The sequence below is a fragment of the Lissotriton helveticus genome, chromosome 3_1 (assembly GCF_964261635.1).
Source record: "Lissotriton helveticus chromosome 3_1, aLisHel1.1, whole genome shotgun sequence".
Taxonomy (NCBI): domain Eukaryota; kingdom Metazoa; phylum Chordata; class Amphibia; order Caudata; family Salamandridae; genus Lissotriton; species Lissotriton helveticus.
In genome coordinates this window covers 1,758,655,502-1,758,680,169 of record NC_136061.1, presented here as the reverse complement: position 1 = coordinate 1,758,680,169, position 24,668 = coordinate 1,758,655,502, and the positions used below count along the sequence as shown (strand labels likewise).

Sequence of the window (24,668 nt, the reverse complement as noted above, 5' to 3'; positions counted from 1 at the left end):
ATGCGTAAAATTATTGCATAACAAAGTTTCGATCTTTCTATCCCTAATGATTTTTATTTTCTGTATCACGGCTTGCCTAGGTTGGTTCCTTCATCTAGCTTTCCCACCTTCTTCCCCCACGCTTTTGAACAACACCACTATGCATTCACATGTAGATCTTCCTCCACATCTCGAAAATAAAAGAAAATAATTTTCCAATAACACATTCATCTCCACACTCCACCAACACCAAATGGTTATTAACAAAACCAACTGTTGGGTCTGTGGTTTAATGCCACATTCCGTACATGGAGGAATGTCTTTTATCCCTCTCCCTTTTGGCTATGCTGGATCTACCTATGCATTCTCTATGATATTCTCCGCTTCTGTTAGAAACATTCCTGAGATCAAGGCCAAGAACAATAGTTCCTGGAACGAGATAAAAACAAAGACAGTACGAGCTGTTGAAAAGATGGTAAATTTCACCGCGATATGGGGACGAGCAGATAATAATGAAAATACCAGTTATTCCCTTTTTAACGACACTACCTCCTTTAGGGAAACGTTTTCGGTCCAAAGGAGACAGACAGAACAGGGAGGATGGGCCGTGCCCCATAAGGGCCTATTCTGTGTAAGAGGAAAGGGCAAGGGTCAGAAAATGGGAGAAAGTGAGTGTAATAAGACATACACCCTACCTGACCTAAATTTCCCAACGATGGCCACTGCCCCCAACACCTATTTTATCTGGGGACCTCACACACGTACTTGGCTACCTCAAGGCTGGTCCGGGAAGTGCTACATTGCATTTCTCCTCCCCCCTACCTACACCGCTCCAGCAGATTACCATCTAAGTGACCCTCCGACCGTAATTAATAGACGGCAAAGGGGGGCCATAGATGCTGAAGATACAGCGGACCAAGAGGCTGGCGATTTCTTTAAAGGAATCATCCCTTTCTGGGGGCCCATGATCAACAGCCGCCACATAAGGCAACTGACTCGTGTAGTCCAGGGAGCCATAAACGAAACAGCTGGTGCATTAAACAACATCACAGCTGAGATGGCTGCCGACAGACTCATGACGTTGCATAACCGCATGGTTCTAGATATTATATTGGCCGACCGTGGTGGCGTATGTGAATTGATTGGGTCCAGCTGTTGTATATATATTCCAGATAATGCACCCTCGGTGTATTCCGCTATTTCCCGCCTTCATGTACTTTCCAGAAAATTAGATACAGACACTGATGCCTGGTCCCTGACGGGATGGCTCTGGGGCCTCCTGTCCTCATGGGGATGGAAGGCACTTACAATCATAGGTCTTGCTCTAGCCATTCTCTTCACCTGTTGCCTCTGTATTCAGTGTGGCCGAGCACTCTGTAGTTTCTGTATCACTACCTGCATTCCCAGACCCCAAACTAGAAAGAAAGAGAAGGAAAGGATCATGTTGCAGGAACAAGTGGACAACCTAATGAACATAGAGGTAGATTAAGAAAGACAATCTTAAAAGGGTATATTATGGGACAAGGAGGGAATGTGGAAAGTGGATATTTTTCGTTATTTATGTCCCATTATACACCCTCTCTTTCACGTCCCGAGCTCATCATGATGGTAACTAGAAAACTCGGGCACATAAACGTAAGGTTGCACACAACACATTTCTTCCTCTAACTGCAACCATACATTCTTATGGTCAAGCCGATTCCGAGAAACGAGCCCCTGTTGTAACCACACACTCTTATGGTCAGGCCGATTCCAAGAAATAAGCCCGTTTGCCAAGACACGACAACCGATTCAGAGAAACTAGCTCCTGTTTGCTAAGACATGACACCAGACATCCTGTCACGACCATTTCTCTCTCTTACCTAAGGAACCAGCCTAGGGTTATTTCCCAACACTCTGCCTCTGCCATGACTTCCTCACGATTATGACACAGTTACGTCGCTTCTGCCATGACTTCTGTATGATTACAACACAAGTAACTGAAATTTGCTCAAGGGAACCTCCTTCCTCTTTTCTATGTCCAGAAATGTATAAATACCATGTTTTCATTGATTAAAGTAGAGACTATTCCCGAGCCTCCTTAGGTGACGGAGCTCTCCCTTAACTCGAGTTACTGAATAAAGACCCTGAATTCTAACCACCACGGACTCTGCTCTTCATGCTTGACCTTATTGATATTATAGAAATTCCGATCAAGGTAAATTACTAAAATATTTACCACATGACACAACCACTGCCCAAGATCACCTTACTTAGCATGTAAGTTGGTCCACACATTTCCCCCTCCATCCAATATTCCCCAACTGCCCTTTTAAATCGCAAATCAATAATCACCTAGCTGTGTCAAAATATCCATTATCCACCATTAGTTCCTGCTCGAAGGGACATCTTCTTAATGGAAGTCTGATCAACAACTAACCTTGATGTATTAAAAAAATTCTAAAACAGCACCTCCCCCAACTCAAAGATTATCTCTGAAAGACAGCATGCCCGGTGACTATTACTTCTGCTCCCTAGGTCCAACACTCTGCCACATCATGATGCGAGAGGCAGAAGACCATGTGCTGGTCAATATGTGTTGGAGTCTGAGCTCTCAACTTGATTATTATTGGTAACTTTGTCGACTCGAAAAATGATCCCAAGTTATTTTAGGAATGTGACAGGAAATTACGTGATTATCCAATATGGATTCTGATTTAGGACAGAATTCGTCTTAAAATTGCATTAAGATTGAGCAATAGAAGTCCACTGAAACATCTGGCTTGATATAAAGGCTCTCTCCACGTGAGGCTTATGTCTGGAGTAAGGTATAATTTACATGTATGTAATTAATACACCAAGTTGAGTGTCTGTGAGAAACAGACTTGGAAGATACTTAAGCATACAAATTTAAAGAAATTGTAGTATTTAGCCTAAGCAAGTAAACGAGTGTAGAAAGAATACAAGTTACATAAAACTTTTTTTCTGCTGTAAAGTAAACGAATTTTATAAGTTACGTTAAAAAATGTGTATTATCCTCACCACAAAGAGACATATTTCATGTAGTGCACAGAATATGCCCAAGTACAGTCAGAAAATATGCATAGGTGTAGTTATTTCATGAATACAGTAAACTCATACCTGATTCTTCCAACAGCCACATTATGGCTCTCTAAGTAGGAATTACTTAAACATGTGTATTTTACTATCAAAAGTAGACACAATTTACAACGGATGTAAGTTACACCTTTTTTTGTACATCTGGCCCATTGCTAAAATCTCTGATTGATTAAGAATGGTTCAGAAACTCAATGTCCCTAGGATATGTGTATGGCATGGTGATCTCCCAGGATGAGACACAATGAATGCAGCAGTGTTAGAAGTTGTGAACATGTGACTCCCTTAAACACATTGCATCCACTTTCTCCAAAGTGATTGCCTTGTCTACCTCTCTTCCTTTCCATCAGAGGAGTTCTTCCGAGAGTCCGGGGGCGATGCTGTGGGATTGGAGCCAGAGGATTGTTTCCTGGAAGCCAAGGAAAGAAAGTAATGTCAGTGCAAGAATTCAGGTTTTGCAGTTTTTGTTGTTTAATGAATAGTTGAATGACTATACTGATTGTACACTTACAAACATGAAACAGCAAGCCTAACAAGCAAACCACTGTGTGCTTGTGACGTAGATCCCCACAAATAATATCCCAAGAGTCCATCATTATCAGTCTGAAAGCTCAAGAGATGTGCATCTTCACTGATCCTGCCGTTTCCAAGGAGCAGTCTCCAAGACCAATGTCAAACTTAACACAAATGTGGTGTGCACCACCATCACCAAAAGGTAATAATTCTGTCCATTCACTGTAGATATTATGCAAGTTTTCTTTATTCTTCTTATTCAATAAAACAACAGCCAAACAGCTGATGCATTTCGTCCAATTGGTGTGGACTTCATCAGGGCTATAAGAAGTGAGTATGGGCCTTTAAGTGTAATTGGTAATAGTACGAAGATTCTAGACGAATAGTAGCCTGTGTTGGGACTGAAAGGACAACTGTACCCCCCTAGATCGAGGGACAGTTCAAAGTTGAAGCGGCTCCTGTGCCTTCAAAAGTGAAAATAAACTTCTCTGGGTAGTAAGGTGTTTATAGATAGTTGAAGGATTGTAAATAGTGTTGGTGCTGAGAGACAACTCTACCCTCCTATATCCAGGGACAGTTAGAAGATAAGGCACCTCCTGTGCTGTAAACAGCAGGGGCAAGAAACGTCCTGGGTAAAGTCGCCTGGCTCAATTAGTACTAATTGAGCCAGAGACTATCTATAAACACCTTACTACCCAGAGAAGTGTATTTTTGCTTTTTAAGGCACAGGAGCTGCTTCAACTTTGTACTGTCCCTGGATCCAGGGAGGTACAGTTGTCCTTTCAGTACCAACATAGGCTGCTAGCGAAGAGTATTATGAACAAACTGTATAATAGTTTGTTTTTTCCTATTGTGTGTAAATAATCATAATGAACATTATAAACTTTTTGGAATTAGGTGGTGGGGGGTGCTTGAACAAATGTGTAACATCGAACAATGCGTTCTTTCTCATGGAAATATGTTATCTGAGCAGTGACCAGGAGTATGGACCCTCAACCCTAAGTTTGGAAAGGCTTATCACATCTAAGCTTTAAAACAGACCCCGCTTTATTGACCTTCGCCTAAAACAAAACAGGCTTGACCTATGATGTCTCAGACCCAGGCAATTAGAATAGAAATAGATGAGCCCGCTGTGATGTGTCCAACTTGCGCAAGGCCAAAAAAGCTCAAACTGAAGCACTCTAGAGTGTGGTGAGGTAATGACTTTCAGCAGTTTATCCCCCAGCTGGTCCCCAACTTGGTGGCCAACTGAGATGGGTCCCCCTCCACAACCAGTCATTAAGGTTAGGAATTTGGGAGTGATGTTTGATGATAAGCTCTCATTCATACACCAAGCAAACGCAGCGGTGTCCTCATCTTTCTTCACCCTAAGAATGATTAGGAAACTCCTCCCTTTCGTCCCTCTTAGCGCAGGAAAAATCCTTATGTGCACACTGGTCTTATCTAAGATCGATTATTGCAATGGCCTCCTTCTGAATTATAAGGAGAAAGTTTTGAATAAGCTGCAATTGGTTCAAAACTCAGCAGCCAGAATACTCTCAGGCACGCCCAAGTTTAAATCTGTCTCTCCGATTATACGCCAACTTCATTGGTTGTCGGTCGGGAACCAAATCAAATTTAAGGCTCTCTGCATTGCATACAGGGCAATCAACAACTCTGGTCCTGAGTTTTTGAGAAGATCATTATGCCTTTACATCCCTAACAGATCCTTGAGCTCCTCCTCAGCTCGCCTCCGAACTGTTCCTCGTATAAAGAAATCATCATGGGGTGACAGACGCTTGCGGTTGCAAAATTATGGAATACCTTACCTCTTCATATTAGGGCCAGCCCCATCCTTCCTATTTTAGGAAGCTGGTGAAAACGTGGCTTTTCAACCTGTAATCAATCATTCCAACAGTTTGCTCTACTGTCTTTACAGCGCCGAGACACCTTCGGATATGTGTGCACTATACAAATTGCACAAATAAATAAATATAAATAAACAAGAAGAGACCTCTTTCCATAAATAAGAAAAACAGGGTACCACCAATCCTTTCTGTTACGCATTCAGAGCTTTGCTCTTGTCTGACAATTTAAAAAAATGCATAGAGATCTCTTTAGGGTTGGACTCTCTACCACAGGAGCAAGGGAACACGAAAAAAAGTAAATCTGAATAATGAGCAGACAGAGACAGAAATCTGTCATAGGGCACCAAAGACACCTACTTAATGTAACCAGAACCAACACGAACAAACAATCCAAGCAAAAAGCAAATATATAGGTCTCACCTACCAGACACCACAAGCTGTCTGGTTGTAAAAGAGCTATTATGAACTTACAGTGGGTTTAGAGGTCCCCTATTGATTACCATCAGTTGGTTTTATTGTCACTCGCATTAGCTTGTTTTTTACTCACTGCTTTTCCATCCCCTTCTGTGTTTCTCCGTTCGATGGACCATAGCCTCTTTTCTTGTATTCTTCAACTTCTTGCTTTTCATTTAACTACATTTTTATTTTTGGCTAAGAATTCTATGAGAGTGCATGCATGTGATTTTCAGCTGTCTCCATTGCCTACTTCTCTTCCTCCCCTCTACCACACTCAGTGTTGCTCTCCCTGGGTTGCTCTCTCTTGCCCCTGTACTTCTCCACTAGCCCCCTTCATTCTGCGACTGCCTTCGTGTGATTTTCTTCTGCGAGCGGATTTCTCACTCATGTGCTTCTCCCCTGAGTGCTGCACACTCCCGACGGCGTTCACCTCACATCCCCCGACGCCCCACTGTTGCTCCCTCCCACAGTCCTGCTTCCGGTTGCAGCCCTGTTGCTCCCTGTTGTTGCCTCTGAGTCCCAACCGCAGTCTTTTAAAAAAAATATATATATTATTTTTATTGCGGAGGACCAGGCAGTGAATTGCAACTTGCCCGTCTGCCTTAAAAGCACTTTGTGCTACTTCTATATATATTTTTAATTGGCCAATCCATCTCAGAATAACAAATAAAAAAATGGCGGCTGCATCATTTTGTAGGTGTACATGTGTAATACAGCATGTGTGCACCTACAAAATAATGTGCCTTTTATTTTTATTTTTTATTTAGATTTTTGCCATCCTCCACACCATTTAGCCAATGCTGTACAGCATGGCTAAAAGGCGCTTATAAAGACAATAGGCCCCAAAGACGAGACCTATTGGATCTGCAAATGCCTGTTTACGTGTTCTTCAGTTTCCAGTAACTACAGATTTGACCCTTACCGTTCATCTCTGTCCTCGGTTGAGTTCTTTCGAGAGACTGGGGGAGATGCTGCTGGGTTAGAGCTTGTGGATGGTCTCCTGAAGGTCAGGGAAGACAACATGAGAAAAAAAGTCAACATTTATTGGTCACCAGTGAGTCTTTTTCAGAGGAGTGGCTGTACCCAGTGTTGGAACGCTTGACAACAGACTGAGGCACCTCTATGACTGGACCAAGTGAGTTAAAACATATGTGGGGCCGTTTGTGGTCCCATGTGGAGAGGATGCTGTCTGGAAGTTTGGGTCGCCACCGGCCTGTACTATGTCTGCCAAATTCTAAATCAAGTGTTAGGTCTCTATGTCCTAATCCAAGGAAAATAGGTGTGAGAATAGGGCCTACAACTTGTTTCGGAGGAACCAACCTTCTGTTATGATCTGGTCTAGTAAAAGTCTGCGATTTTATGATAAATGAGTTAGAGTGTGCCAGTAGTGAATGCAGGTGGTGCTTGGGATGTAATTAATGTGAATTTTAAATGGTGGTGAATACTTTATCGATTTAACTGGTGAATTGTGTTTTAGTGTTGCAGTGTCACTAATGTGTCTTGTATTCTTGCAAAAATATCTAGTGCTAGTGTTGCTTCCCATATTTATTGTGTTTAACCTTTTTGGGCATACAATTGTTTTTATAACCAATCACAAATAAATTAAATTAAACTAAACTAATTGGACTCACCTATAGGCAATACCATATGGACTTTAATGTGATTTACTTAAATATAAAAAAAGACTACGGCCAGAACTCCTATATACAGCAAATCTCTGTCAGTTTGACAAGGTTGCCCCAAGCAACGAGGCATTTTCTGAAATTAGTCAAATGCATGAATTTTAGAGGCTGAGCTTTCAGCAATTAGCAGAAATGCCTGTAATTCTCCAGAAAGTGGGACATATCCAGTAACCCATTCTAATGTCTTTCTTCTTCAGAACATTACCACAGTAGTCTACATGAGAGGGAAAGGATAAGATGTTTACGTCAAGTACAGGGCTTAAAGTTTAGGAAACTACAGTAAATGTCATAACTCCATGGTGAAATGCTTTACTATAAGAAAGATAATAAATGTCACTCAACCAGCCCAGATTTGGCATGTTGTTTATCATAAAGGATAGGAGAAATAAATCACCTGGAAAGTAAAAAAAGAAAAATATAATGCCCAAATCCAGACAGCTTACCTTTCTGTGGATGGACGCTTCATGGGAGAAAGGGCGGTGGGTCTTGACTCTCCAGAGGGCTTCCTGGAAAGATAAAAGAGAGAATAAACTTAGAGGAAATGATACACTGATGCCATGGTAGAGGGAGAGTCCTTGAAAATATTCAGAAAATGCATCAGTGCAGAAACTAAATGAGAAGAAAATCAGTTATTCACTCTCTTTTGTTAGCATTGGCATCCAGTAAACAACATTCCTTACCTTAGGGTTAAATATTACATTACAGAGTGCCGACAGCCACTCTGTAGTTATAGTTAGGATTCCCAGAGATAGGAATTCCTCTGAATTTTTTCCACTAAAACATTGGCGCCCATTTGACAAATCTCCATGAAACGTTGCAGACCTATTCCTTTTTCTACATTGGCAGATGATGCAAAGTCTCATGGAGATTTGTAAGAGGGGTGCAAAAAAAAGGGGACAGGGGCACCAATGCATTTTCCATAGACGTCATACTCACACATAGTGCAAAAATGGCTGGACGGATTTCATGAAATATGGCAGGAATATAGATTGCAGGGTGTAGATGTTTCTTTTCAGTAGTACAAGTAAGTAGGATAAGTATTTTTAAAGTTATGAGGCATTTTAACTTAGTGATATCTGCTGTTGTAGTAGTTTCGTGAAATTCTGCGGTATTTTGTGGCAGTAAGGTTGTACATAGTGATGACAAGGCGTTATGTGATGTGCTAATGACTGCCTTTACAAAAGTTAAAGGCTTCCATGTTGTTTTAAGTACACTTTGGCTGAGTTCTGCGTTACACTCTTAGATATAGGTATTAGGTTTTATATTTTATTACCACCTTACTATTGTGGTAATAGGTAGGGAAAATTATTTAAGTTTAGGTTTCTATGTATTAACAAATTGTACGTGTACTGTGGAAAGTACTGAGGTACTTAAAATAAAAAATATATATGTTAACAAATTAAAATGCACAGTACTACACTATATTTTACAAATATAGTGTACTACAGTTTATTTTCAATTTTTTACATATATTATTCTTTACAAAAAAATTCTACAGTGTGCAGCTGTACTAAAATTGACAACACTAGATACTTTTTTAGTTTTTTTTAAAAAGCATGCTTCACCATAAAATATTATATGGAACAATAAAAATACATTTCTCTATCTATTACCACTTTAATAAGGTGGTAACAGGTAGGGAACAATAATAAAACCTATCACTTACCTATATCCAATGTCCTAACCCACAAAGCAGCAAAACTGTGCTAAAAACTACATGGCTGCTTTTACGTTTTGTAAAGACAGCTATTAGCCAATGACATAGTGCCTTCACATCGGCATTCACTGCGGTATACCACGAAGGAACTACGGGATAGAGTGGCAGAATATATAACTAAGTATTTTAAGACTTATAACATTATTACCACTTACATCAACTACCAAAAATTACCATTTACACCTCATAATCTATATTTCTGCCCCATTACATCTATGCATGTTCACCCACTTTCATGCTATGTCTGCCTCAAGTACCACATTCCCCTCTATGCTACTCCACTTTATGCTATGAGACTCTATGCCACTCTGCTCTTCGTCATTCCACTATACACCCAGTCCACTCTCTGCTAATTCAATGAATGCCACTCCACTCTACCCAACTCCAATATACGCTACTCCACTCTACACCACTCTATTCTATGATATAACATTCGACACTACTGCTTTTAACACAACACCAGTGTACACCTCTCCACTGTACACCCCTCCAATCTTTTCTATTCCACTATACACCACTCTATTATACAACGATAAACATTACCCAATTTCATTCTATGCCACTACACTCTACGCCACTCCAGTGTATGCCACTCCTCTGTACACTATTGCACTGTATGCCACTCTACTCTATGCCACTTCATGTACATCACTCTACTATATGCAACTCCTCTCTATGTCACTTCAATTTAAGCTATTACATTGTACACCTCCCTATGCCATTCCACTGTAAGCCACTCCAATGTGTGCCTCTCCACTGTGCCACTATACTCTAGGGTAGTTTACTGAATGACACTCCACTCTAGAGTATTCCACTATATGGCACTTGTTAGATCTGGGGGTCTCTAGTTGGCAATGGTTATCACCTTTGTCCAAATCGGTACCATTACTTTAAGTCAGGATAAGGGGATTACACTCCTTAATAACCCCTGCTCACCCCCTTGGTAGCTTGGCAGGAGCAGACAGACCTATCTCAGAGGAAGTGTGTTAAGCGTTTGTGAATTTACAAAGTGATACAGTAAAAACACGACAGATGGACACAACACCAGTTTTATAAAAATAAGTATTCTTTATATAGTCTTAAACACAAGACCACAAATGACAAAAATCCACAATACTACGCTTAAGATTACTTGAAAGATGATTAAAGTCTCTTAGTTCAATTTGTTGGTAAATGCGACAAAGTTCTCGACAAAGTACCTGGATGCGTAACGCAAAGTGAACAAAAGGCTCACAAAAGGGGAGATGCGTCGGTTCCGTTACCCGGGGGAACGTTTGCGTTCTTCCTTAATGCTTGCGCAGGGTAGAGGACTCGTTGTGAGCCTTACCGGTGCGGAGGTGATGTGTAGATTCTCGGCCTGCGGGAACGTTGCGGTGCGCAAGATGGCGCCTTGATGCGATGCGATGATCCGGTTGCGATGCGAGTAGATGGCGCCCTTGATGCGGCGATGCGATGACGCCATGGCAGTCTTGCGACAACTCTGTACTTTGGAGCCACGACAGGCCCTGCGACACGCTTCTCTGGTGATGCGATGTCGACTCTCACAATCGCGTCACGCTTCCCCGGTGATGCGACAGCAGACAGCTTCGATGAACACAAGCTTCCAGGGAGATGCGGCGAAGGCTCGCTTCTCCTGCGTTGCGATGATTTCAGCTGCGGCGGCGACACGCTTCTTCTCGATGCGTCGCGCTTCCAGCTCCCAGTGGCACGCAAGTGTCTAGAGTCAGAATTCCCAGCAAGGAAATTCAGGAGGGAGCTGGAGGGGAAGTCTTTTTGTCCCTGAGACTTCAGCAGGAGGCAAGCACAGTTCAAGCCCTTGGAGAATATTCTGTAGATGAAAGTCCTTACAAAGTTCCTTCTCCTTTCCCTTGGCAATGAAGCAACCACTGCAGGCCAACCCAGCAAACAGCACACTGGCAGAGGGGCAGTCCAAACTCCTGCAGCTTCCTTGGTTATTCTCCTTGGCAGAAAGGTTTCTTGTTCCAGAAGTGATCTAATTTCTTGGGATCAGGGTCCCAATATTTACACCCAAAAATCCTTTGTTCTCTGAAGGCAGAGAGGCCTCTGCCTAGTTCAAACCAGTTCCTGAGCACTTTGTTTACATGACTCTCTTCTTCCTTCTAGTGTGCAGGGCAGATACATCAGCCGCCCAACAGGAGGTGGAGCCAGCACAGGGTAGGGAAGATACCGCTCTGGAGCACTCTGTTGACATGATTCCTCCTCTCCTTTCACAGTGCAGGGCAGAGACATCAGACAAGCCACAGGGGGTGGAGCAGGCATTGTAGAGGGAAGGCCCAGCCCTATTCAGGTCCCAGGTGAAATTCCTCCCTTCCATCTAGATGCAGAGCTCTATATTCACCACAGGGCTGCTCCAGCCTGTCTCCTGGAATTCCCCAGCCCTGTCACACACAAACCCAGACAAGGAATACACAACCAACCCAGCAGAGGCAGGCTCAAATAGTTAGGCAAGTAAATACCTGCTTCCTAAAAGTGGTATTTGCAAACACAGAATATTAAAATAAACTTTACTAAAAGATGTATTTTATTATTCTGAGTTCAGGCATACTAAATTCGAATTTCTACCGTGTTCCCTGAGTCAGTTAGGATTATAAGAATGTATTGATCTAACTGCCCATTCTAACCTATTGAAAACAGGTAGCCTTCAATAGTGAAAAACGAAAATGGCTATAATTCACTATTAGAACATGCTACACACATCAGAGCATGTCCTACATTATACTTACAATGCACCCTGCCCTTGGGCCTGCCATAGGGGTGTCTAATATGAAGCAAAGGAAAGGTTTAGAGACTGGCAAGTGGGTGCACTTGGCTAAGTCGACATGGCAGTGCTAGACTGCACACAGGCCTTGCAATGGCAGGCCTTAGACACATTTTACAAGCTGCTTCTGTGGGTGGAACAACCAGGGCTACAGGCCCGCCAGCAGCATTTGATTTACAAGCCCTGGGCACACATGGTGCACTGTACTAGGGGCTGACAGATAAATCAAATAACCCCATCTTGGAATCAAATCAATAAATCAATTTAACATAGGGAGCACTTGCACTGTGGCACTGATTAGCAGTGGTACAGTGCCCAAAGCATAAATCCAGCAAAAACATATCAAAACAGAGGAGGCAATCCTTCAAAAATGGAAGCGAGGGGGGAGGAGCCAAGATGGCGACCGAGATGGCTGCGTAAACGCTCGGCTCCGTGAGCCTTCTCACCCCGCGCATACTTCCTGGCAACCATCCTGAGCCGCAACGGCATATTTAAGTAGGCGAAGGACAACTCTCACTTACCGTTTGCTCCGGAGGCTTCTACGTGCGGCAGACCCGTTAAAATGTCCCCGAATGTTTTGCGGCCTTCACGTAGCTGGGACCGGGGTCTCGAGTGAGGAGAGTGGCCGGCCGCGACTGCGACAACAGCGGCCTCTGGCGATGGTGAGGAGTCGGCCGGTGGGAATCGAAGACTTGATGGCCGATGGCGACAGTGCCGACCAAGTTCAACTAGCGGAGAGCCTTGTGGGCAGTGCGATACTGCAGGGTCGAGGAGTGTGCATGACACTTGGCCATCCCATTCCAGTGTTTTGACCGGGCATACTACCGACTTTTTCCGGAGTCGGCTGGCAGCTCCCAGGGAGCGGCAGAGATTTTGTTTAGCCCTTTGGTGACCCTCCGATGAGAAACCTGCCTTGACTTTCGGGATCCCCGTGGTGAATCCTCTTCCTCCCTGGTGTGGGGCCCGGTCCGGAGGTGAGGTGGAGAAGGACGAGGCCGGATCAGCTAAGATGGCGGATAGTACCCTCTTACGCATATCTCATCCGGGCAGAGAAGCCGCTGTGTGTGAGAGTCCTGGGGTCTGGCACCACGAGAAAGAGCCCACGTCCAGAGATATACTGGCTGCGGTAACAACTCTGCAAATGACCCTGATCCGAGACGCCCGGGATCTGGGAAGAAGGATGGCCGCCATTGTTGTCCCACCGCTCCACATCGGCGTGGTTCGTTCTCAAGGAAGTGCCGATGTGCCCGCTTCTGCGTCAGTGATGACTGCTCCAGCTACGCCTACGTTTGTGGAGAAGCCAATAGACCCGGTTCATGATACCGCTTTGGATAGATCTGTTGTATATGTGAGTGGCTCGTCGGGCCCTTATCTGTTCGGCGGCTGAAGAAACAACATCGATCTATGGTTTGGACTGCCCCGGCGGCGTTTCAACGCTTACCGAACTGTGTGACTCTCTCTTCCTGGCTTGTGAGATGGTTCACGGACTGGAGGTTGTTTCCGGTGTCGATACTGACACAGACGGATTTCCGCCATACATATTCGGCTGGGTTTTGGGGGCTACAGTCCCATAGAGTGACGGCGCTGCCCGGTCCGCCCGGATCGGTTGGACCCTCCGCACTGCTCAAGATGCCGATTGCTACATGGACGTATGTTGGTACTGTTGATAGAAAAGGCCTGGGGTGAGATCGTCTAGGACATAGTGGAACTCATTGTTGGCTGATGGTGCTTAGGGGGACACTCAGCGGGGATGTTATTGATTGCGCTCTTGATGATTATTGTTTACTGTGGCTGTCCTGATCCTGCTTTTGGGATGTTTCCTGTGCGCGGTGGGTGAGGAGGGGGGTCGGGTAGCTAGATCGATGGCCCTTCTCCACTTTTTTCTTCTTTTTCCTTTTCTCTTCTTCTATATTTCGGGTCTCTCATTTAGGGCGATAGGCACGCTGCTGGGGGGGGGGGTAGGCCGTAGCCTTCTGCAGGGGTGCAGGGTTGGGGGTTGGGGGATGGGGTTTGTTATTTTGTTCCTTCTTTGTCTCTATGGCCCTTTGTCCTTCTTCTCTTTTTTTGGTGTCGCTGTTTTTCATGTTTCCTACAGTCTGTTTCGTTTTAAGGGGTGGGGTGCAGTTCGCCACGAAGTGTATGTGTTTTTTACATTTATCCTGACTCGTGTGCCTTACCCCCATTTCTTCACCTGTATTCGCACTCTTTGCGGATTCTCGCTTCATGCTTGCTATTGTAGGAACATGTATGACCATATGGCATTGATTCTGACTTTTCTTTCTTTACTGTAAAATGAACCTACTCGAATCCTGAATCATACGCAGTACGCTTGAATACAAGTTATATCCTGGACACTTATCAGATCCCGATTTTCGGGCTGCTGTATCTTTCTATACTGCTTTGCTGAAATTATGACTTGACTAGCGGCCGGCCGGGATGGTTGTAGGCCCATGCTTGTGATAGAGCAAGCTTCGCATCGCGACTTGCTCGAGTCATGAACCTCGCCCGTGTGTAATCAATTAATAAAATTTGTACGTCTTACTAATCTTTTATTTTTATATTCGAACGAAGTAGAGGAAGCTTGCGTATGTGTATTTCTAATACAACTAATCCGTGTTCCTAAACATGGCCGCCGCTTGGTAAATGGCTTCTGCGCATGCGTCAGTCACACTCACGTGACCTGACGTAGTTATAAGTTTGGTGGGAAAGGGTGCGCATGCGTAATACACAGCTTTCGTGAATAACGTGGTGATGCTCTTGTGAGTGTGTATATGTTGCTAACATTTAAACTGCATAGTATATTTTTATAATGATAAGTTTAAAGTACAAAACCAATGATGTGTTTTTCATACCGTCACTTCTATGTTTTAATTTGTTTTCGCTTACTTTTCATGTATCCTCGACTCGGAGGGGTGCTGGGCTGGGGAGTCCATCTTGGAGGGTATTTCTGCGCAGAATCTAGAAGCTGCCATGGCATTGAACTCAGGCCAAAGAAGGTTGATGCCAGAGCCACCCTGGGAAAGGGCACCTTCACCCAGCCGAAGCATCATGATTATGTTCTATTGTATCGAAATGTATTCTTTTCATTGTATTCTGTGCGACTTTCTCATGGGAACCCCAATCTCGCTAGGCGGTACCCAGAGATGCAAAGTAGGCCTCCAAATAGTCTATTCTGATTGGTGTGTTACCCAGACCCTACCTTAGGACCAATCCAAATTGAGGGATTCTGACACTTTGCAACATTGGGGGGTGGTACACCGTCCCAAAACAGTATATCTACCCTGGGTTCACCTAGGGAAGTTGTCCGACTTGTCTGGTTTAGCTGACCTGTCACTGACCCAACGCACTCAATAGGTGACTGAAGATACAGAGTACTACGGAGCACTCTGTCCGAGATTGACCATAGACTAAGGTTTTACTAAACCTTAAAGTGCTGGTGGAGCACTTTGCTGGGAATTCGCTGACCCAATCGGGGTCTTGATCGATAGCTGCAGAGAGGGTGGAGCGCAGGCGTTGCTTCCGAACTGCGGATGCCGGTCCTGTCCTGAGGGTCCTGTCCTGAGGGTCCTGTCCTGAGGGTCCTGTCCTGGTGGTCCTGTCCTGATCCTAATCTGGTCTTCCTGTCCTGTCCTGGGTGTCCATTCTGCACCTGCTGTCCATTGAGGGGTATCCTTGCTTGAGGGTTTCCTGTTCTTAACTGACCCGTGGCCAGGGTTTGGTTTCCACACCAGTCTAGGTAAATATCACTCTGAAACTCTGAATCTTGCACCTTTCTGAAATTTCTGTCTTTTGCTTTAATAAAGACATACCTTTGCATATGTTAATTTTCCATGCTTTTTCCGCAACCATTGAATTATAAAGTCATTTGCATTTGTTTCATAACGTGTTCCTATGTTACCCTACCTGTTAGAAATTATATTTTGCATTGCAGTTTGTCATTTCCTGATATGGTCTAGAACATCCCTACTTAAACTGTCTAAAGAACTTTTGCCTTAAAGCATAGCGTGTCTCTCTTCATAGACTCTCCTATAGTTATATAAATGTCCCGAACTCCTGTCCCATTCCCTTGAAATAATTCTAGAATACTAGTCCTAATCAAAGCCTATCCCATCTTTAGTGATTCATCTTAAACGTTCTAATTCCTGATCCTTCATTTTAAATGTGTCCTGGTTCCATTAGTTTATAAATGGTTGCACTGACTTATTTGCTATTCAGCTATGTACTTTCTGTTATTCTGATTATCGATTGCTTAATTACTGTGAATTTGATGATTTCTGAATTTTACTAAATTAGATAAAGACTTTAAAACTTCCAGTTGTCCGTGGTCATTTTACAAAAAGTATTGAATGTTATTTGTGGGGTTTGTATTTTGCTGCCTTTCCTTTTACAGCTAGCTCCCTGATCCATTGTGGTCATAGGTACCCGCATCGGTGGATGGTAAGTCGGGTACGCTGAAGAATAACGAAAGGAACTCCCAAATATTTGATAGCAGACCGTGAGGTCATCCGATCAATGTATATGGTGATTTGAAATATATGGGCCCGAAGCCGGAAGTGGCGAAATTATTGGTCGGGTGACCCGCGCGCTCTATCAGTATTTTTCTGGTAGCAGAGTTATGGTTAGGGAATAGTTAAAGGTTAGGTAGGACTAGTTAGGCTAGCCAAGTCGGTAGCTGCTAACATTATTGCTGCTATAAGAGCGGCCATTTCGGGGACTTGATCACTCTCTTGAGATGCGTTGCTTTTGAAATTTATGAATTGTTTGAAAATTGTTATTCTTGTTCTTATATTGTTATATGTATTAATCCATGCGTATGTAAAACGGTTTGTTAAGTGTTGTCGGAACTCCCCGGGGAAATTGAATGGCAAGTGGTGAATAGAATCCATTGCCTTGAGGTCGCAGGCTCAAGGAAAGTTAGGTGCAGGTTAGGTAGAACCAGAAGCACTAACTAGGGCTTTTTCTGAATACATGTGTGAATAAATGTTAGTAATGATGTTCATTGGCAAAATTCCCATAGTGGCGTAACCTAATAAGGGTCACATCGGAAGAGTAGCAGGTTCATCGGAGCTTGGGTGAAAGCAAAGGGGTCCGCTGGGAAACCTTAGACTCGGATATATCCCGGAAAGAGTGGATGGGTCTAGGGAAGTAACAGGTTCACTGATGCTAGAGTGAAGGGTAGGCGGAAGAGATCTACCCGTAGTGTGTGAAAAGTAAATGGAAGTAGTTTACTTGCAGTAAAACAACTCTTTCCTGTCTAGACACTTGAGCACTGTGGCGAATGTGTATTCGTCGTAAAATAACCAAGCACTAGCACTTTAGAAAGAAAGAAAGTTTCCGTTACCTTGTGAAGGGAGGGAGTCAGTCGCGAAGCGTCTCTGACGTCACTCTGTGCCGCGCTGGGATTGGTAGAAACAGCGGGCGGGTAGCGGGGCTGGAATTGTGAAGGAGGGGTGAGCGCCGAAGCGTGAGAACTGTCTCGCGAAAAGGCCGCGCACCCATTGGCCGAAAATATTTGAACTCGTGCACCCCATTGGTCGCACGGAATTACAAGACGCATTCTGATTGGAGGTAATTTTGTAAACAAAGTTAAGTGTAGGAATCGTATGTGGCACTCGTATACTCCAGAGACTAGACCCGATCCAAGAAACCTAGGGTTTGAAAGGGATCAGTGGAAGGCTAATAGATATGGCATTATGTACGGAAATAAGCGAAAAATGTCCCTTGTAAATAAGGTAAAGAATTACTTCAAAAAGGACAAGCCGATTCAAACTAGAGAGGGCATTGTTATTCCACCACCAAATACTCCCGCCTCTTTCATGATGTTTGACAGAGGGTACAATACATGTGTGTGGTTCGAAAATTGGGCGAAATACACAAAGGATGACGGAATAATGGCCTTTCCGTTAGAAGGTACCTTTAATGGTAGGATCTTGTTCAATTTAAGAACCCGAATGAATGAATTACATCCCAGACCGAGACTAACGCAGTATGAGGCATTAGAGGAATGGGAGATTGAGGCTTTCCAAAGAGAAAAGCCCCGAATGGAGAAAGGGCTGACAAAGTATTACCCAAAACTGAAACAAGAAACCCGAGACAAAAAGATGAAACAATGGAGACAGAGCATGATTGTTGAGGGACTGTTTCCCATGATGCCAACAGAAGATCCTCCTGGGGGGGGAAAAAGGACAGAGAAATCCAAGCACTGGGGGCCCCTCGGAGAATCAGATGACGAATTGTTAGATGACATATGCATGAGAAGTCCGCCTCCTTATAATGAGGGACACCGACCTTCGAGTGCAGGAGATATTCCCCGGAGACCCCTACAAAGGGAAGAGGTCAGGTCCGCAAGTGTAGGAGGGGATTATCTAATTCCTCCTTATACTGAGAATCTAGGACCCGTAGAAACCAGAAGTATTTACCCAAGGAGACCAATTGGTGGGGAGATGGGACATTCACGTGAAGGAGATTTTTGCTCTCGTCCCCCCTACGGAGGTGAGGTGAGGTCCTTAGGTTTAGGATTGCCGTTAATGCAGCCCCGGGATGAGGAAGATCAGAGAATTCTAGGCACAGGAAGTTTGTTTCAGAAACCTAATTATGGCGGAGGACCAAGTGAGACACATCCCACTGCCCCGAGTTATGCTCCCATTAACCCCGCAGGTGTTACATGGAAACACTTTGGACAGGTTATTAGAAGAAAAGGAACGAGAAGCGCTAGGAAATCAGAGAGCTGAGATAATACGGAAAATGTCACAGCTAAATGCAAGTCCTGAAGCCTTGACGATCCCAGTAACCATCGGACCCGTTGTTCCGTTGTATGGGGACCGTCAAGGAAGTCCGAAACCTCCCGTAATTACTCCTGTCATTGCACCGACCAGACCAGAACCATTAATTGTAGATGACCAGACCAGTGAGTGCGAGTCGGAGGTCTCGCTGCTAGATCTGCCCATTAGAAAGACTGGAAAAAGGATACCGAAAGGACAGAATACTTTTAATGCGAGGGAAATTCAGATGGAATCGACCTCAGGTACTAGGAGTGTCACATTGGTGACTCCTGAAGAAATCGAAAGATGGAGTCAAGAATTTGAAAAACAAGCGTCCCCAACGAAACCTTTAGATCTCTACAAGCTGAGAATAGAAATAGAGGAATTGATGGCAGGAAACGTAGGATTAGACAGATTAAATACCTACTCTGAAGACGAAATGCTGTTTATCTGCAAGAGTCTCACCCGAAATACTCGCGTACTTCATGAAAAACTGACAGACACGGCTGCTAGCATGGGAATAGATATTTCAAGATCAAAACCGCTGCGAAAACCATATAGGGCAGATTTCTCAGACAAAGATTTGGAAAACTTGAATATATCGGGGAAGAAAGCACAGGTCAAAGAACTATTGACAGTATTGGAAAAATGGGGAGATGTGGAAAGGTGGAAAGCCAGATGGGCCAAGAAAAAGGATGAGGCCAGGTCTAGGCAGGCAACTCCAGAATTTGTTCTAAGGGAAACTGAGAAACCAGAACAGTTATGCCCTATGCGCGAAGTACCAGGTGGAAAGTATGTGCACGTTCCATGGTCCAGACAGGATATTGTGTCCTTTACTAACGATTTCCCGAAATTGCGCGAAAAGCCAGTTGACTGGTACAGGCAGGTGGAAAGGTTCGTAAAGGTGCAAAAATGCCTGTGGAAAGACCTGGATGGGTTTTTCGACATTGTGGTCCCGGTAGATCTATGGACCGAGGGTAAAATAGCCATAGCTTGGCCTACTGAAGAATACCAGAGAGACGAAAAAACAGGGGAACCATCGAAAGAGGTAATGAGAAAATATGAGCAGGTAATACAGCATCTGAAACTAAAAGTGCCAGCAAAGGAAACTGATTGGACCAAGATAGATAGAACAACGCAGGAAAGAGACGAGACAGTGCACTCCTTTTATGAAAGGCTGTTGCAGGTGTTCAAAACATACAGTGGTATAGATAACATTGAGATGAAGGATATGACACATTTTATTTACAGGTTTGTAAATGGTTTAAGACCCGAAATTTGTCAGTGGATAAAAGATAACAAAATCTGTTGGCATACTAAAAAGATGGATGAGGTCCTACGGTACGCAAAGTACTGTGAGGACGAGATGGCAGAAAAGAAAAAGGCTCTCAAGGAGAAGGTTATGTGGGCTCAAGTGAAGCTCGCAGAACAGCAGGAAAAACAATTGAATAAAATGGCCAAAACTACTCAGAACCAAGGTCCTGGGGGTGGGGGTGGAGGAAAGCCCCGGCCCAAAATGAGCAGGGAGGAGGCTAAGAAGAAATTTCCCTGCCACCAATGCGGAGAAATTGGACACTGGCGAGACGAGTGTCCCTATTTGCAGGATGATAACTCCCAAACACCTGATTTAACTCCACAGACGCAGAATGAAAGACCAAGAAAGACCCAACAACAGGTAAAAACGATTCAGTTGCCCCGAGCACCAAAGCCAGTGTTTAAGGGAAAATCCACGCAGGGTGATGACGTAGAAGTCTGGGGGAGCAATGAGAACAGAAATACAGCAACTTCGCAGTATTTACTAAATGATACCTTCTTTTGTGATGACCAGTACTGACGGGGCCTGAGAGGGGAGGACGAGGAGTGTGTACTTGGCGCCTCCTTGCCGGTAGACCAGTCAGGGCCATACATTGAAGGAAAGGTTGACGGAAATGATGTCACTTTTCTGTTGGACACTGGCGCTACCCGTTCTACTGTGAGAACAGTGGACGTTCCAAACCTACCCCTCTCGGGAGAAGCGATCCAAGTAGTGGGGGTATCTAATCAACTGATTAGTACTCCTGTTACCGAGCCCATGGAGATCTCAATTGGAAACTTTAAAGAAATGCATAGATTTGTCGTTTGTGACACCAGTCCAGTGAACTTACTGGGACGTGATTTGCTGTGCAAAATGAACTGTACCATCTTTTGCACACCAAAGGGTGTTGAAATTCAGACCCCAGATGAAGATGGCATTTATAAATTAATGTTAATCAGACCCGACTCAGAAATTAAACGAATGACTATGCAGGATTTGCCCAAAGAACTCCAAGAAACAGTGAAGCCAGAGGTATGGGACTTTACCGGGAAAGATGTAGGATTAATGAAAAACGTAGACCCCATACAGATAGCCATCAAGGACAATGCAGTATACCCTAATACTAAACCCTACAGAATGAATGCAGAAGTGAGAGCAGGTGTTGCCCTGGAAATACAGAAATTGCTAGAAGGAAACATCATACAGGAAGTAATGAGTAGCCCATGCAACTCACCAATTATGGGCATCAAAAAGCCTAGTGGCAAGTACAGAGTAGTTCAGGACCTAAGAAAAGTAAACAAGATAGTGGTTCCTTGCTGCCCTATTGTCCCGAACCCAGCAGTGATTCTGTATCAGATTCCCTGGGATGCTGAGTGGTTCACTGTGATAGACCTATGTCATGCATTCTTTTACATTCCCTTGCATCCAGACAGCAAATTTCTTTTCTCATTTGCTTTCAACAGTCACGTGTATGTCTGGAACAGGGTCCCCCAGGGGTACACAGAGAGCCCCTCTATCTTTAATCAGATCTTGAAAAAATGCTTGGAAACTTTGGTCTTACCTGGAAATTCTGTTTTGGTGCAATACATTGACGACCTCTTGGTGGCGTCCAAAAGTCATAAAGATTGTGTGATTGACACCATTGCCCTACTGAATCACCTGAGTGAGAAGGGACATAAAGTGGCCCCTGAAAAATTACAGTTCTGTGCAAAATCAGTGAAATATCTGGGGCACCAGATAGAGAAAGGCATCAGGAAAGTAACGTCAGAAAGAGTGAGAATAATTCAAAAGATGCAGTTACCCCGTACTCAGAAAGAAATCAGAATGTTCCTTGGGGTGATAGGATACTGCAGGCAATGGATTGTGGGATTTGCAGTCCTAGCTAGGCCTTTGATAAAAATGACCAAGAGAGGAACACCGGATATCGTAGAATGGGATGATGAAAGCTTAACAGCCTTCACAAAATTGCGAGATTGTCTGTGTACAGCCCCTGCATTGGGAATGCCAGACTATTCTAAGGAATTTGCCCTGTTCTGTGACACTCGTGATAATTGCGCGTTGTCAGTCCTAACACAAGAGCATGGCACAACCAGAAGGCCTGTGGCATATTTCTCTGCCACCCTGGATCCAGTGGCTGCTGGATTACCAGGATGTCTAAAAGCAGTAGCTGCTACTTGCACAAGTTTAGAGCAGAGTGAATCCATTGTCATGGGACATCCTGTAACTGTGTATGTTCCACATGGAGTGGTAATTTTGCTAACCAGAACGAAAACTCAGTATCTCACCCCTAGTCGGCTGACTAAATACGAGAGGATTCTCGTGGGTGCTGCGAATATAACCATTGTCCGGTGCAACATTCTGAACCCCGCCACTCTGCTTCCCAACTCCATGGATATGGAAGATGGGGAGGAAGATGAGCATAACTGCATTGATCTCACAGAATTTAGCACAAAACCACGCCCAGACATTAAAGAAACACCTTTGCCTAAACATGACAAGGACATGAACAAGGAGGCCTGAATGCTGCCTATGCTGTAGTCTCCTTAACCAAAATTGAAGAAGCAAGTTATTTATTTGGAGTAAAGTCTGCACAAGTAGCCGAATTGATCGCTATGATAAAAGCTTGCAAATTGGGGAAAAACAAACGCCTAACAGTGTATACTGACAGTCAGTACTGTTATGGAGTTGTGCATGACTTTGGCCAATTATGGCTACAGAGGGAGTTCCTGACTTCATCAGGTACCCCTATTCGAAATGGAAAAGTTGTTCAAGACCTTTTAGAGGCAATCCAATTACCAAAGGAATTGGCAGTGGTCAAGTGTGTTGCTCATAAGAAGGACTTTGACCCTGTATCTTTGGGAAATGATTTCGCTGTTCGAGTGGCAAAATTATGCGCCAGGGATCGGCTGATCATAAATCCAAAACGGGGGGGGGGCCGGAACCAGCTGCCAACTTCGAGTGTTTGAAGAAGTGCCTACATGGGATGAAGTGAGAGAATGGCAGCAGGCGACACCCTGGCAAGAGAGAGAGAAGTGGAAGGAAGAAGGGTGTAGACCAAGACGTGAGGATGGTGTCATCTTGGGCCCAAATGGTATGCCTGTGTTACCCAGACACTTGCTTGGCACAATGGCTAGACTGATACATGAGGGATCACACATTGGTAGGGACGCCATGATTCTGGTATTCCAACAGACTTGGTACAGCAAAAAGTTCAGGAAAGTAGCAGAGTCCCTCTGCCAGAGGTGCTTGTCATGTCAACAGATGAATGCAGGCAAGAGAACAATGGTGGAACTAGGGAGAATTGGGAGGTCAGGGGGTCCCTTTGTGAGAATACAGGTTGATTTCATCACCATGCCACGTTGTGAGGGGAAACGTTATGTCCTTGTCATTGTCTGCCTATTTTCAAAGTGGGTGGAAGCTTACCCTACTCCCCAAAGTGACGCACTGACAGTAGCAAAGTGTTTACTGAAAGAACTGATACCTAGATTCGGGTTCCAGTCACTATTGAATCAGATAGAGGCCGACATTTTCAGAATGATGTGATCGACCAACTCTGTAAGGCATTTGGGATCTCGCAAAAACTCCACTGTGCATATCATCCAGAGGCTTCTGGAGTGGTGGAACAAATAAACGGGACTATCAAAACAAGACTAGCGAAATTGTGTGATGCATCTGGCATGACCTGGGTAAAGGCCCTGCCTCTGGTTCTGATGGGACTCCGAAGTATTCCAGACCGAAAGACAGGCCTGAGCCCCCATGAAATCCTGATGGGAAGAGTGATGAGACAAGCGTGGGTACCAGGAAGCAAACTGTTGAGTATTACTGATGATTTGGTGCTTGAATACTGCAAGAGATTAGGTGACCAAGTACGTTATATCTCTCGCCAGATCGGAGAAGACGCCGTCGCCAATCCAACGACTCCTCTCCACAAACTGGTTCCAGGGGACTGGGTCAAAATAAAGAAGCATACTCGGTCGAGCTGCCTGGCACCAAGGTGGGGACAGAAGCGCCAAGTAATCCTGGTAACGACCACAGCAGTGAAGTGTGCAGGTGTTCCCCATTGGATCCACGCCAGCCACACCCAGAAGGTACTACCAGACAAGGAGCCTGGAGAAGAAGGCCGTCCAGCAGAGGGGCCTGCAGAAGCAAGACCAGAAGTAACTGACGACGTACAGCCCAGTACCAGTCAAGCTGAGGGGTCCGCAGACGTTGGTCCAGGAGTAGTTGATGACGAGCTACCAAGAGTCCAGCCTGCTGAGGGGTTCCCAGAAGTTGGTCCAGAAGTAGCTGATGACGAGCTGCAGAGCATATGGCCAGATGAGTGGATACCCTTGATTGACCTCACCGAAGACCCAATCAGAACAAGAGAGCGAATTTGGGAAGGTAGAGAGTGGAATAGAGAGGAAAAGCAAGGCACAGGCGAAGAACCTCAGGCTATTGAGATTCACGTCAAAACTGAGGAAGGAGAAGGTCAGACAGGGACTGAGCAAGTAATTGATACACCTCCACTGACTCCTGATGTCGAAAAGGGACAGACTAGACAT

At 44.4% G+C, this 24,668-nt stretch overlaps 1 protein-coding gene across 2 annotated transcripts in view; it reads right to left on the bottom strand.

The window, feature by feature from the left end:
• LOC144823772 (transcription elongation factor A protein 3-like) overlaps positions 1–24,668 on the bottom strand; it is a 271,048-nt gene that overhangs the window by 102,365 nt on the left and 144,015 nt on the right. For both annotated transcript variants that reach the window (XM_078682586.1, XM_078682585.1), the window contains 3 exons: positions 8,017–8,079; positions 6,814–6,891; positions 3,407–3,484 (listed from right to left, as the gene is read on the bottom strand). In XM_078682586.1, coding sequence (XP_078538712.1) covers positions 3,407–3,484; positions 6,814–6,891; positions 8,017–8,079 — 219 coding nt within the window. The remainder of the gene's footprint in view (positions 1–3,406; positions 3,485–6,813; positions 6,892–8,016; positions 8,080–24,668) is intronic.